At 40.9% G+C, this 14,356-nt stretch overlaps 2 protein-coding genes across 6 annotated transcripts in view; both read right to left on the bottom strand.

Moving 5' to 3' along the window:
* Positions 1–5,742, bottom strand: part of ANXA3 (annexin A3) — a 49,554-nt gene extending 43,812 nt beyond the window's left edge. Inside the window, exons 1-2 of the mRNA XM_039845535.1 lie at positions 5,586–5,742; positions 3,063–3,115 (exon numbers count right to left, since the gene is read on the bottom strand). Coding sequence (XP_039701469.1) covers positions 3,063–3,077 — 15 coding nt within the window. The 5' untranslated portion in view covers positions 3,078–3,115; positions 5,586–5,742. The remainder of the gene's footprint in view (positions 1–3,062; positions 3,116–5,585) is intronic.
* Positions 5,743–9,218: 3,476 nt separating this feature from the next.
* The window catches only part of FRAS1 (Fraser extracellular matrix complex subunit 1), a 409,779-nt gene continuing 404,641 nt past the window's right edge, over positions 9,219–14,356 (bottom strand). For 3 of the 5 annotated variants that reach the window (XM_039845532.1, XM_039845530.1, XM_039845534.1), the window contains 2 exons: positions 14,175–14,321; positions 12,481–13,074 (listed from right to left, as the gene is read on the bottom strand). In XM_039845532.1, the coding sequence (XP_039701466.1) occupies positions 12,481–13,074; positions 14,175–14,321 (741 nt within the window). Of the gene's footprint in view, positions 13,075–14,174; positions 14,322–14,356 lie in introns of all 5 variants that reach the window. The other 2 variants (XM_039845531.1, XM_039845533.1) reach the window with 1 other exon arrangement.

Raw genomic sequence — 14,356 nt, 5'->3', positions numbered from 1 at the left:
TTTTGTTTATCCATTCATCTGTCTATGGACATTTGGGTTGTTTCCACCTCTTGTCTATTGTGAATAATGCTGCCGTGAACATGGGAGTACAGATATCTCTTAAAGACCCTGTTTTCACTTCTTTTGGATGTTTATACAGAAGTGGGATTGCTGGATCATATGGTAGTTCTACTTTTAACTCTTTTTGAGAAACCGCCATATCGTTTTCCACGGTTGTTTTTAATATTTGTTCTCAGAGATCTCACTCATAAATATTAGCTTTTTTAATTTGAGAAGAGGGGAAAATAGGCAAAAGAAAAGGCAGCTGGAGCCAGGGCCTCCTCTCCCCTTAAGCACAGCTTCCTCTTTCTAGTCTACTCCCCACTTTACTTCCTGTTGCCCAATGACAAATGCTACCGATCCCCTGACATTGCCACATTCCCAGCCCCTTATGGTAGGCAGAACAACAGCTTCCTTCTCAAATGTGAATGTGTTATGGTATATGAAGAAAGGGACTTTGCAGATATAATTAAGGTTCCAGATCTTAAAATCTGGAAATTAGCCTGGATTATCTGGTGGGCCCAATCTAATCATGTGAGCATTTTGACGCAGAGAACTGTCTCCAGCTAGAGCAAGAAAAGGAAGGCAGAAGAGAGATGCCCCAAAGGAAAAGCCAGAGAGATTGCAGTCATGAGAAGGACTCTATGTACCCTTACTGTTCTGAGATGTAGGGGGCCACATACCAGGATTGGCAGAAGACTTTATGGAGTAGGTCCTCAACCCCTGGGCTATGGACCTGTACTAGTCTGTGGCCTTTTAGGAACTGGACCACGGAGCAGGTGAGCGGCAGAGATCAAGTGGAAGCTTCATCTGTATTTGCAGCCACTCCCCAGCACTAGCATCACCGCTTCAGCTCCACCTCAGATCATCAGGCATTAGATTCTCATAGAAGCACAGGTCCCTGGCCCCAAAAGGTTGGGGACTGCTGCTCTAGGGGATAGGTTAGCCCTGATGACAGCCTATAAAAAAAACAGGTACCTGTCTTAAAACTGTAAGGAACTAAATTTCGCCAACAACCTAAATGAGCTCAGAGGTGCATTCTTCCCGGTCTCCGGAAAAGAATGCAGCCCTGCCAACAGCTTCATTTTAGTGCCACAGACCCATTTTGGGTTTCTAACATATAAAATTGTGAGATAACAAATGGGCACTGTTTAAGCTGCTACATTTATGATAACTGGTCATAATGGCAACAAGAAACTAATAAACCTCTGTCGCACTCACCTGGGTCTCTCCTAGCCCTTCAGAAATGTGTCATGACTTTGAAGGTGTCAGCTGGAGAGCCTGACCAACTAATCCCACACCTATTTACTAATGGACAAGGGCTAGAGGGAGATTTTTTTTTTAACACCAGCATTCTGGAGAGAGAGATTTTTTCATTTGACTCTGCTATATATCTGTAATAGCAAAAAGAATTTCAGACCTGGAAAGAGGAGAGATAAGCCTCCTGGCCAGTGATAGGGAATAATTTGGGACCAAGCAAAGCCTTGCCACCACACGCCTTCCTTAGGCACTGCTTTTGCTGAGGGCCGGTCACATCTCCATACAAGCATCCTCTTATAAGCCCCTTACTTATAAAATATAATGTATGTTCATCGTTAAAAAAAAAAAATCAAAGCCAGAAGGTGATGCCTCAAAAAATAAAAGTACCCTCGTTCATAGTTCCACCTTTCCAGAAAGTTGTCATGTAACAGTGTATTTGTGTATCTATCTATCTATCTATCTATCTATCTATCTATCTATCTATCTATCTATATTTTCTTTTTAAACAAAATCACTCTATATATGCTATTCTATAACTTGATTTTTTTCATTGATTAATTTATCATTGTCTTATGTCAGGATATATAAAGCTAACTTGTTCCTCCGTTCTTTTTAATGATCACATAAAAATGGCTATAAGTAACAAAGGAGTAATTTACTAATTTCATACCCCATGGTTGGCCATCCATGCTGTCTGCATATTGTCATTAACATAAATGAATGTCCTCAGGTTCATATTTTTTCAACCTTATACCAGTATATCTAAATGATAAATACCCAGAAGTGGAATTACTGGTTTAAAGGGTGTGTACATTTAAATAGTGATAGATATTGCCAAAATACAATCCAAAAGTGTGTCAAGTTTATTCTCTCATGAACAGAGTACCTGTCTTGCCCACAGATACCTCTGCAACATTAGTCTTACTACATATTTTTTACCTTTACTAATTTCTTAGGAAGAAAATGTTTTCTCATTGCGTTATTTACATTTCTTTAATTTTCAGTGAGGTGTATCATCTTTTCATGTGTTTACTGAACATTTATAATTCTTTTCATGTCTTATTCACATCCCTTGCAACTTTTCCCATCAAGTTCATTTTTCTTATTGATGTATTCAACTTATTTGTATGTTAAGGAAATAAGTGTTTTGTCTGGTGTGCTGTAAATATTTTCCCCTGGTGTGTTGTCTTATGACTCTACTAATAGTATTGTTTGCCATCATAAATTATAAATTTATACATAGTTAAGTAGATCAATATTTATCTTTTAGGCTTTTGGTTTGTTTACGGTTGTGTCTTCCTTACTCCAAGATTATTTTCAAAATTCATCCATTTTTCATCACTTTCATTTCAGTATTTTATCCGTCTGAAATTTATTTTAATGTAAGAAGAGAGAAGGAATATGATTGACTTTTTCCCAAATGGCTAGAAGCTTTCCTAACATTATTTACTGAACAAGCCATTTTTTCTCTCTGCTATGAAATGTCATCTTTATCATATAATAAATTCCCAAATTAAATACTAAATTTATTCTGTTATTGACCTTTCTGCTTTGGTGTCATAGTTATATTTTAACTACATATCTTTACAACACATTTTTATATTTTATTCCTTTTAGACATCCTCTAGTTCTCTAGTTTTTTTTTTTTTTTGTTAATTTTTCAGGTGAATTTTTTATGAACTTTCAAAAAAAAATTTTTTTTTTTTAAATTTTGATTGGACTCAGTTAAGTGACCGTGTTAGGAAGGCTTGATTTTTACTTACCCAGAGAGATGCCATGATATACCACCTTTGCCTTAAGTTCAGGTCACACTAACCTATTAAAAGAAAAAAAATTACTAAACTGTATAAATTGAAGATTCTGAACATAATAATCCACTAACCCTTAATCTTTAATCCAGAAAACAGAACCCTACATTCAAAGAGAAACAGCCTCTAGAAGAGAATGTGTCTTTAACATCAAGAAGAGGATGTGTCTTTAACATCAATTAGTCCATTTGCTAAACAAACATTTACTGAGCGCCTACTATATACAAGGGATGGTGCTAGACCTGTAAAGGGCTCAAAAAAAAAAAAAGATAAAAATATCTCTGACTTAAAGGGTTTACAAATATGTTTCCTGGAAAGCCAATTTTTGACTCATTTAAATCTAGTAGAACTCTGCTGATGGCTGACTTCTTTTAACCAGGACAGACTACTATCATAGGGAATAACAACAGAAACCAGAAAATTGTCCCCCCGCCCGCAACACAAATTTTAGCTGGCTTCAATTTGATTCCTTGTATTTGAATGTGAAATCTCTATCTACATTTTACAAGGCTCCAAGCCTGTACACAGCCTGTTATAAACAGATACACCTGCTCTTTAGGGCAGACCATTCCTTGGTAGGGGGCAGAGGTGAAAAGAACAGTTCTTTGATGGAGCCCAGATCGGGAATTCAGGCATATTTTCCATAAGTAGACATATTAAAACATGCTGGCATATCTCCAGGGTTGATTTAGAAATGGAAGTTGCTCCCACCCATCCTGGAAACAAAATATTTTAAAAATTCAACGACAGCCTCAGAACAAAGTTCAATAGGAAATTATACCAGTAGTTCCAGTTTTCTCAAGCTCTCTGTGCCTAGTGCTGTCGGCTCTCTAGTTACAGGGTCTAATACTACTTCCCTCCGTCTCCACAGTGATTACAAGGTATCACTAGTTCCGTTTTTGCCTGTTAAAGCTAGACACAATTTCTTTTAGCCTCAGTTTTCTCATTTGTAAAAAAGGAGACAGGAAGGCTGTTGCTGGAATACAAAAGTGATAAGTGGCATCACATCAGCTAGAGTTTTGAGTTCTTACTACGTGCCACGTAATACAAAAAGCACTAAAAGGTCAATTTCGCAAAGCTAAACCGTTTTGTCATGTTTGTTCACTAGAGCATACAAGATACTAATAAAAAAAAAACCCCCAACTCATTGAATGAATGAATGATTTAACATATGCCTCACAATAAACTAGGGAGCTAGGTGCCATTACCTGGTTCAAACATGGTTAAAGCTGATACTCAATATGTGTTGATCCAGTATAATTTGCAAATTATTAACAATTATTACTGATTTAAGTTTTAAGGCGTAAAGAATTACTTCATGGCCTCAGAACTACTTCATGGTGGAGGCCAAATGACCTTAACACTAGAACTTTAAACATCCTTTTCTGAAAGGAATTAGAGCGGCTACATCATTTCCTTTACTTCCTCCTCCATTCCTATTTCTAAACAGATTTCTCTACACACCCACAGAACTCTGGGAATACGGTTCTGGTTTTCTTTACATCTTTAAATTCCCTTTTCAGTCAGTTTGAAGTTTTCTTCCTTCACGAAAGCCAATGGCGACATCTTTGCAGAATGTTTTAGTGAGTTACATTTTTTTATGATGTCGATTTAAAAAAAGTTGCAAATGTGCTCTCCCTGAGGGTTGAGTTTTGCTGTCGGTATAGATCACAGATCCTTGGAAAGAATTTAGCTCCGGTGTAACATTTTATCAGCAGCCAGAGAGGGGCCTCCGGCGACCCAGACTTCCCAGACCACAATTTCCTATATATGGTCATTTGCAATCAAGTACTCAGATCCCACACCTGCTGACTCAAACGCCAAATGCCACAGTAGTGATTCACGCGTCTAGTGAATGGGACTCTGTTGCAATCAAAGAAAAAGGTGAATCTTTTCAAGAAAATGTAAACTTCTGGACTTCCAACGCCCAATATCTAAACACCTCTACCTCCAAAAAAGATTAACAAGAACAAAATAAATTGCCTCCGTGAAGAGGACAACGTGTTCACAAGTACGGGTGGGGTTCCAAGTCCTCAGAACAGAGCTTGGAGCCAGCCCCACCCCTCCCGAGAGGCCCTGGACTCGGAGGACCCTTCCGACGCCCTACTCTTTTTTGTTCCCAAGACCTTGGGGAGGAGGGGCGAGATGGCCAACTGGATCCCTACTCTGCTAGCTGTGAAGAAAAGAGAAGGGTCCAGGGCGCCCAGACATCTGGGTGTCAGCTCGTGCCCCGCGCTGTCCATACTTTTGCTCCCAGCACCTGTTTCCTTGATTCTTAAATGGGGGACGTGGACTCTGCCCGTGGAGGCCCCTCGGGCCCTGCACCTGCACTTGCCAGATAGGTTTGCGGCGTAGGCGCCAGGTCAGCCCCGCCCGAAACCCCGCTGCGCTCGCGGGGAAGTTGCGCAAGGCGCGCGGGTCGTTCCGAGCCGCGCAGCGGGCGAGGCTCGTGGCTGCGCGCGGGAAGGCGGGACTTACCCTGAAGCGAGGCTGCGGGGACTGGTGTGCGGCAGAACAGCTAGACAGGTGTGCGGCCTCGCCGGCTGGTGTTCGGAGCTCGTTCCCGGCCCGCGACCGTGACCGCGACTGCGACCGCACCCCTTCCTCCTGCCCTTCCTCCCGCCTCCTACTCCACCTGACCGCCCCCGGAGGCCAGGGAGAGGGAGAGAGGGAAGCCGCGCCCATCTGCCGCTGAGGCTCAAGTTCTGCACACAAACGCACCCAGCCCTCCACACTCGGGGTCGCTAAACTTTTCTGCCTGGTCTACCATCAACCTATTATTGAAACCCATTTCCTCAGTTTTAACTTCTTCAATTACATTAAGTTCTCCAGATTTATTGCAACGCTTTTTTGTTCTAGGCACTGTGGATTCAGAGATGGATAGTCCTCACTCCCCAAAAGCTTATGGCCTGGTACAGATGGCGAACAGCTAACACTAATTAGCAGCCTATAACATTTACTTTGTGCCAGGCACTGTTCTAAATTCTTTACAGATATGCACTAATTTAAATCTTAGAACAACCCTATTAGATAGATACTATTGTTACCCCCTTTATATAAATAAAGAAACAAGACACAGAGATTAGGTAATTTAAGCAATCACACTGGGAATAAATGGCAGGGCTAAATTTTTGAATCCAGGTAGTTTTTTTAGTCCCTCTGCTAAGCTTATTGGCTCTCTAGTATGAGAATTAGAACCAAAGACTCCAGGAGATAATAAGGTGGAAAGGCATTATAGGCATTTGGAACAACAAAAGGAAGGAAGGAGGCTAAAAGTTAAAGCCCTACTTGTACTGAGCGAATTATGCGCAGGTATGTTTTGAAGGATGGACTAGAAGGTAAGAAAAGCTACCATCTATTGAGTATCAGTCATTGAAGTGGGTGATTGATTCCATCACCACTTTTATCTTCAAGGCAACTCTGAGAGGTGCTATTTTTACTAGAATTTGCAGTGGAGGAAACTGAAGCTTAGAAAGGTAAAGTGATTTACCCGAGGCCACATAAGTAAAAACTGTCATAACTGGGACTCAGTCAGCACTAGCCTCAGCCCTTATGTCGCCTCACCTTTTGGGCAAGGCTGAATTTGAATAACGTGTTTCAGGTATTTGGGCATAAATTAGCAGTAATTGGGAATTATTAAAAGTTTTGAGGGAGACTGTCATGGTGATCTGATCCATCTTCTAAAAAGATAGTTCTGCAGTTCCCATTAAAAAATAAATCAGAGAAAAGGAAATTAAAATCCTATAGGGCAAGTATAGAGTCTGCCATTTGGAGTTCAAAAGTGAGAGCTAATTAGAAGTGGACTTGGGCAATTGTAGTGGTTATATCCTATGTTAAGTCAGATTTTACAGTTCTGTGTTTTGCCTTTCACATTAGTGGGTTCTCCAGATGTAGCAGAAGGTGCAGGGCTCCATAACAAAGCCCCAAGGGCAAAAGCTAAAGATGGAAGTGAGACAGGTACCCTTTCCTAAAGAGAAGCAGGTGACTCTCTTGGGTGAAGAAAATTCCAGGGTTTGTTCAGAGGCCAAATTAGAGAACAACCAAGAAGGCTGGGAACAGCCTGACACAGAAATAGAGAAGAGCGGTATCTGAGTCTGTTCTCGCTGCTCTAACAGACTACCATAGACTAGGTAGCCTATAAACAGAAGGTTTCTCTTCGTTCTGGAGGCTGGAAAATCTAAGATCAAGCCACCGGCAGATTCCATGTTTGGTGAGAGGCTGATTCTTGTTCACAGACAATTTGAAATCCCGGGATTCGTATGGAACTTTCAAAGAAAATTATCCAGAACAGTAACCTAGAACTATCTCATAGGGTTGTTGTGAGGATTGAATGAGTTGGAGAACATGAAGGAGTCATTTGCTCTTGCTTGCCAGATGTGACCAATATATTTCTTAATATTGTCCCTAGAATTTTACTAGCCTCTCAGTACATCATTCTAAAGGGCTCCTAGTTAGAGTTCTCTCAGGCTCATTTGGGGACAAAAATCTCTATTATACACCATGACGTAAATAAAAAGGGTGCTACACAGACCTGACAAGCTCAGGGGGTAACATGCAGGCTTGACGAGCCCAGTGACCTAAAGTAACCACACAGGATGATCTGAACACTAACTCCTAACTGGGCAGGTCATGTTGGGTAGTCACATCCCAGGCCTATAGCTTTCTTAGTAAAAGGTTAATCTTCACCTTACATGAGCTCTGTCTATTGTTCTTGTACATCTAGGATAATATACCTTTGGAATGTCAGAGTATTTTTCTTTCAGAGCCTTCGGAAACAGACCCACTGGCAACAAAGCACGAAGACACCAACCTCCTCGTCATTATATTCTTGTCCACTACCATCTCTATCTGCTGTAATTGTTAAAGGTTAACTATCCTGTGTCCACCAATGTAAAATAAATATATATATCTCCTTTTTCCGCTTTATCCAATTCTAGAGATTTCCCCGCTTTTTCTTCCACCTCCCTAATCTACCACCAATAGATTGCATGTAACCTTCTTTACATTTTTCCTTTGATGCTAAATGTATTTAAAAACCCTGTAAAACAGCCTCTCTCAGGAGCATTTTCTCAGTCCATGGAGATCTTGCTTCTTGGCATGTCTTGAAAATGTGGCTCAAGTAAATCCTTATTAGGGCTTTCTACGGGCTGCATATTTCTTTTGTTGACATTTACTGGCTTCTTAATATTAGGTTGAGCCATATAACGCTACTGATATTGGACTATTTTTAACCTACAAAATCAACAATTATATGAGGTTGAACCCATTGAGACATTCTCAATATAATCTTCTCTTGCTCCCCGAATTTCTTTAAAATCCTAGTCTATGAGATATTGAAAAATCTAAATAAGAACGAATTTTCGGCCACTTACTCCCAAGTTTCCTAAATGTTATGGCTATGAAATTTCAGGTCTCAGGGAACATTTTCAAAGCCAATTCAAACCATTCATAGATTGGTGTCTGATACAGCTTCTCCACCGGCCCACTGAGAAATGTGTTCCAGGGCTTAGAGCATGCTGCGAGGCAAGGAACAATCATAGGAAACTGTGAGGAAGTGAAGCTTTTGTTAAGTCTCTGGCACTGTCTAAGGAAATCCCAAGCTTCGTTGTGGTGTCCTTTTCCCAAATTTTATGAAAACATGCTTTCTCAAGTCTTGTTGAGTTTGCAAATGTATCATGACAAGGTACCAACAAAGCCCTTCTGGTCACCATTCTTGGCAATATACATATTATACATATAGACTATATATAAACCAATTCTACAGAGGGAAAAGGCACACAAATGCACAGGTTTGCAGAATGCCGAGATTGCCTGGGCTCAGTCTTACTCTGACTGCCATTTTTCCCTCCACAAGCCATTAAACTCTTATTTGGTGCTTTGGTTATCTCCAGGGTGTTCTGGACACTTAGATTTTTGTGTGTGCATAAAAGGACACAGCCATTCTCACACTAGATCAACTATCCTGAGAATGCTTGATGAAAATAAATATAGTGTGAATAATCATCTTATTGTATTGCACATAGAGATTTTAATTATTTCTTTTTGTCCTGGGGTTCAACTGATTGCCACCAAAAAAAAAAAAAAAAAAAAAAAGGAGAGAGAGAGCTATGATGATCTGGAAACATGTAATTTATTCTTTATCTTGCTCTTAGCACTATTAATATGTGTCTGAGATTCAATACCTTCAGAAGGATTTTCTCCAAAAAGCTGCCTCAAAGTTTGGAATGATTTTGCCATCTCAATGGCAATGTCCTAAGTTAATGAGATGAATAATCTAAAAAGAACATAGCAAAAACAAAACAAAACAAAAAAACCCACCACCAGACTGTCATTTATTAACACAAATTTATATAGTGGCATATGCTATTAGAGAAATCAGAAATCCATAACACACAAATTTGTATTGGAAATACAAAAATCATTTGAGAGTCAAGAAATCAGGTTGACAGCACCACAAATGTTTTACTCAGTCTGAGCAGGTGTGTAGTATCCAAGAATAATAAAAATTCCTATAGGACAGACTGAATGTCATAAAACTGCAAACACATTTCGACATTATTTCCCATCCACCAATAAGAATCTGCAGGCATCCCCAGGAGGCCTGGGGGATAATAAAAGGGCAGCGAGGCAGAAAACTGGTGCAGACTTCTCTTTCTTTTGACCTTCGCAGCCAGCTCATGATAGCAAATAGCAAGCTGTGAGGGGTTTTTACCTTCTCACCTAAAGGCATGGTATAAAAGTTTAATAAAACACACACAAGGCAAGTCAGAGAAACTGAAAACAGAGTTTCGACTGAAATATTATCCCACATCACTCACTGAATTATCTGATCCCTAATGTGAAGTATAAAGCAAACAAAATGAAAAATTCTATATCAAAGGAGTCAATCTCAACTTTGTATCTCAACACTTCTTATGTAATAAATGTGCTTCCACTAGAGAAAGTACCACATTCAATGAGGTGTATGTAGTGGTTAGGGCAGAGAGGAAGGGAGGCGGGAATATTTCCAGGGCTTTCCTTTCTAACAGATAGTTCACCATCTCAAGGGCCTCTTAGGAAGATGCCCTTGTCATGCCTGAACTTCTATATGGAGGCTGCTAGGAGCACTTGGAGAGCTCAATCTCCTTTTCTTCCCACATGAGCTTTCTTCTGCCACCTGTGCTCTTCCCATGCGTGTGCCCTATTTTGTAGTGATGGCAGGGATTTGTAAGAAGAATATCTGAGCAAATGGAAAGGTGCTGCTTTAACGTATAAGCATTCTGGCACTAGGAACAGTTATAAATAATGGGCCATATCAAAAGTTGCCTCCTAAATGATTGGCTTCCTTTCCTTATAGAATTAGCATTTACCCATTAGGTTGTTCTGGAAAAGAGTCTGTGCCCAGCTAGTGAGCTCTCCAGCCATGAGACACCAATTCTTGATGTTCGTGAGGCTGATACAGAACTTCTGCCCCAAATTGCCTGAGCTGGTCTCAAGTAGCACCTGACCAGTCAGGATTTTCGGTTCTGGGCTTCCCCACTTCATCCTTTCCTGGGAACTTTATCACTGCCAGTCATGCCTATGTATAGTTGTGTTCTTCGTTCCAAAGAAAGGAGTTATTTCATAATCCAGAAGAGACAGTTTTTATTTTTCTCGACTTGCCCTTGCAATATTGCCATACTCTCTCACCTCTCCTTCCTAAATTTACTCTTCTAACACTCACCCATGACACCAGTCATTTGTTCACTCAACAAATATTTCTGGAGTGCTTGTTATGTGCAAGGCACTTCTGAATAATCGAAGGCACAGCTCACACAGGTCCTACTCTCAAGGAGTTTGGAGTCTGGTAGAGATGCCTAAAACTTTTCACAGTTCATTCTTTCTAGTGTTTAGTACCAAAGTGTTGCCAGTTTGGAATGTTCTCAAAGAGCTTGGGTCATTCTAACACAAATATTACACAATGTGAAAGCTCTGTTATTCGCTCAGTGATTATGGTGTGCCATGCATGAGGAAGAGAACGTGTCTTTTATTCCTAAATAATGGAATTGTGCTTCCAATTCAAAACATGACATACATGCTTATGTTTTTTGCCAATAAGGCAGGAAACAAAAACACAAAAGCAAGCTATGTGCGTACTATGTGCAAAATTGTCAAGCTACCATTTGAACACTAAATCATTTAAAAGCCACGTGTTTATGGCCTTGTCATGTGCTAATATGGTAAAATAAGTGCCTGAGCTACCAGAAAAGAAACCCCCAAAATAGAAATCCCTGAAATATAGTACCAGGAATGGTGCCTTTATCTGCTGTGAGTATTAGCAGGCATCTATTAACTGATTTCACTCTGGCCTGGACTTTCTCCTAATTTGCTTTATTCAAATGAATCACTTACTTTTCTGAAGTCCTAACAAAATAAAAACCCCATGGCTAGCAAAGTACATGGGTTTATCTATTATCAGACTGGGCAAAGCCTGGGGTAGCAGGAAATGTGATAGGTTTTTTTAAGCATCCGTGACAATACCGAATAAAAAGGCCACGGTCTGTAGCATCCTTCAACAGAGAGGATGTCTTGACATGTCCTTGGTGCAGCATGAAGTCGTCAGGCACAAGCACATCTCCCTGGGCCTAGGGTGCAGAGCGTCAGGAATGTGCTCTGAGGTGCTTGCCAGGCTGCTCCTTTCCCCAGGTTTCAGTCTCCCCCCGCCCTAAGGGGGTTCATGCCTGATGTCTGATGTCTGCCAGAAGAGGCCCGAGGTTTCTCCCACGAGTTGTGAAGTGTTCTGGTCTAGAGCACTTTGAACCCGCAGGTGAGAAGGGCTCTGGAAATGTAAAGTACAATTAGAGGCCATGGAGCACAGGCTGTCAAGTGGGTAGAGTGAGCAAACACAACTGTTGTGCTGATTAGCAGAATTTTGAATGGAATCTGGGTGTCAGCAATTTGAACTATGCAGCCCAGAGGCCCAGGAAATGCCCAAGTAGAAGAAAGCTGGAGGCGGGGGGGAGGAAACCAAAGGCCCTGAACCCCACTCTCTCAATCTGAGATCCGCCACTGTACATTCCCCAGTCCTCTGAACTCCATCAGCTAACCTAATGGTCTAACTCCTGTCCTAATACTCAAGCACATGCCCTCTAAGATCGGCCTTGCAGAAGGAGCAATTGCCGCCACCGAGATTATTAAAGGGATTGATGGAAGGAACTATTCGAATACTCTGGGGGCCTCAGTGTTTCTTTGTTCAATGAGGTAGCTCAGTTGTGACTTGACGCATGTTATGTGTGCCTTCCACCGCCCAAAGCTATAGTTTTCCCTTTTTAATTTGCAAGATTATAAAAATACTAGTATTTTCCCCCGTTTTATAAAAATGATTTTAGAAAAAAATACGCATGGGTCTCCTCCATTAAACTTCTGTTCCGTCTTGTAAATTGTTGTGAACTCTGACTTCCAGATTCAACTTTTTCACTTTAGCACCTTTGAATGCGTAGGCCCCCTCGGTGTCACTCAGAATGTTGACATTCCGCACAGTGCAGTACTGCCTGTTCACGTTCTTCTCCACTCTGTCTGGGCTCCTCTTGGGCACATCCACCTTGGTATTCAGAGGGTATTCCTCCAAAATGTCCTCTGTGGGTGGTTTTTTCCTCTGTTTCTGGCACTTCCTGGTGATGAAACAAGCCACCAGGAACACCAGAAGGAGGAGCATGATAGCAGCGAGAGCACTGCCAATAGATGCCCCGGTTTGCGAGAGAGAAGCAGCGACAACTGGCTCCTCCATCTCCAGATTCAGGGACTTCATATTGGTGCCATTCTTGACCTGGTCCCCTTCATTGTCATAGATGAGGGAATCGTCAAGAGTCAGCTGACCATTAGGGTCCACAAGGTCCCTTCGGTTGCGCCTCAGAGGGGCCGTGAGAGAGCGCTGGACCCGGGGCCCTGAGATGGTGTCAGGGCCAATGACGTAGATCACCTGCAGATACCACTGGTGTCCTGCTTCCACCTGCAGCAGGAGGAAAACAGGAGACAAACTGAACATGTCACTGTTGCCCACAGACCACAGAAAGGCCGTGGGAAGACAGGTGCCACCACGAGCCTTGATAGATAAATGGTATCAAGACAAGCATTGGCAATGGTTGGTGTCTACTGTTAGAGAATTGGATCAAATATATAGATTCAATTTTATTTCCAAATTAGGGTGATCTTGGTCCAGTTATTCACATTCTTTTCTCTTTCCCTATCTGCATATAGAATCGCCCTAAGAATTTATCTTTCACGGCCTCTTTAGGTAAGTAAGTGCTTATGACTTGTCGGTCTTCATTGAGAGCAGTGAAGTAATAGTATTAATGACCACATTTATTCCCAGTGACTCTCAGTTGTTTGTTATGTTAATTTACTATTTATTGATAAACTTGAACTAAAACAGAGTCATTCAACAAATATTCACTAAACACCTACTCTATGATGATAAGCAGATACTTGACAAAAATTTGCTAAATCTGAATACTTCCTGGATCATCTCCTAAGCAGTTATATCATTTGCCACTCATTTCCATGTCACCTGCCACCATTAAAATTTTCAATGGTTTTGAACTAACTTTGAAGAGTAATGGTAGTTCTGAAATCTAAGGTCATAGATTACCATTTGGAGACAGAAAAAAAGTGGAATTTGATCTTGGAAGTTATTGTTTATTACTGAAACTTAGAGTATTTTTGCTTATCGAATACTAGTAATTGTTGCCATTCTAAATTGCTATATTGTATTTATGATTTTGTTAAATGCTTTCCACTTGCCTGTAAAAATCAGCTGGGTCCACGCAGAGCCAAAAAGCAGGCAACATGGAAAAATTCAGTATCGTCTATACCCCAGTATACACAATAACAAGTGACTATATGCAAATTAAAGAATTTTATTATTTATTGTTGTATTGGGGATAGATAGTGAAAATTTGGGGTAAATGATAAGCTTAACAACAATAAAAATGACCTGCCAGCAAGAATATTATAAAAAGAAACTGACAGTCCAGAGATGATGTTGAACTGTTTTTTGCAACCTTTAAAGTGGCCTCCGTCCTGTGTGTCTATTCTGCTTACCACACTCACCCTATAGAGTGCATCCACTTTCAGAGTAAATCCATCCATGCCTGGCATGCTGCTGACCACATGGAAGTCAGGCAACTCAGATGCAAAGTAGGCCTCAAAGGGCACATCACGGAAGTACTTATCAGTTACCTCTGGTTGGCTGCGGTCCTAGAATTTCAGAAAAAAAAAAATCACAAGATTTA

The sequence above is a fragment of the Pteropus medius genome, unplaced genomic scaffold (genome assembly GCF_902729225.1).
Source record: "Pteropus medius unplaced genomic scaffold, Ma_sr-lr_union100, whole genome shotgun sequence".
Classification (NCBI taxonomy): domain Eukaryota; kingdom Metazoa; phylum Chordata; class Mammalia; order Chiroptera; family Pteropodidae; genus Pteropus; species Pteropus medius.
This window is presented reverse-complemented; position numbering and strand designations above follow the sequence as displayed.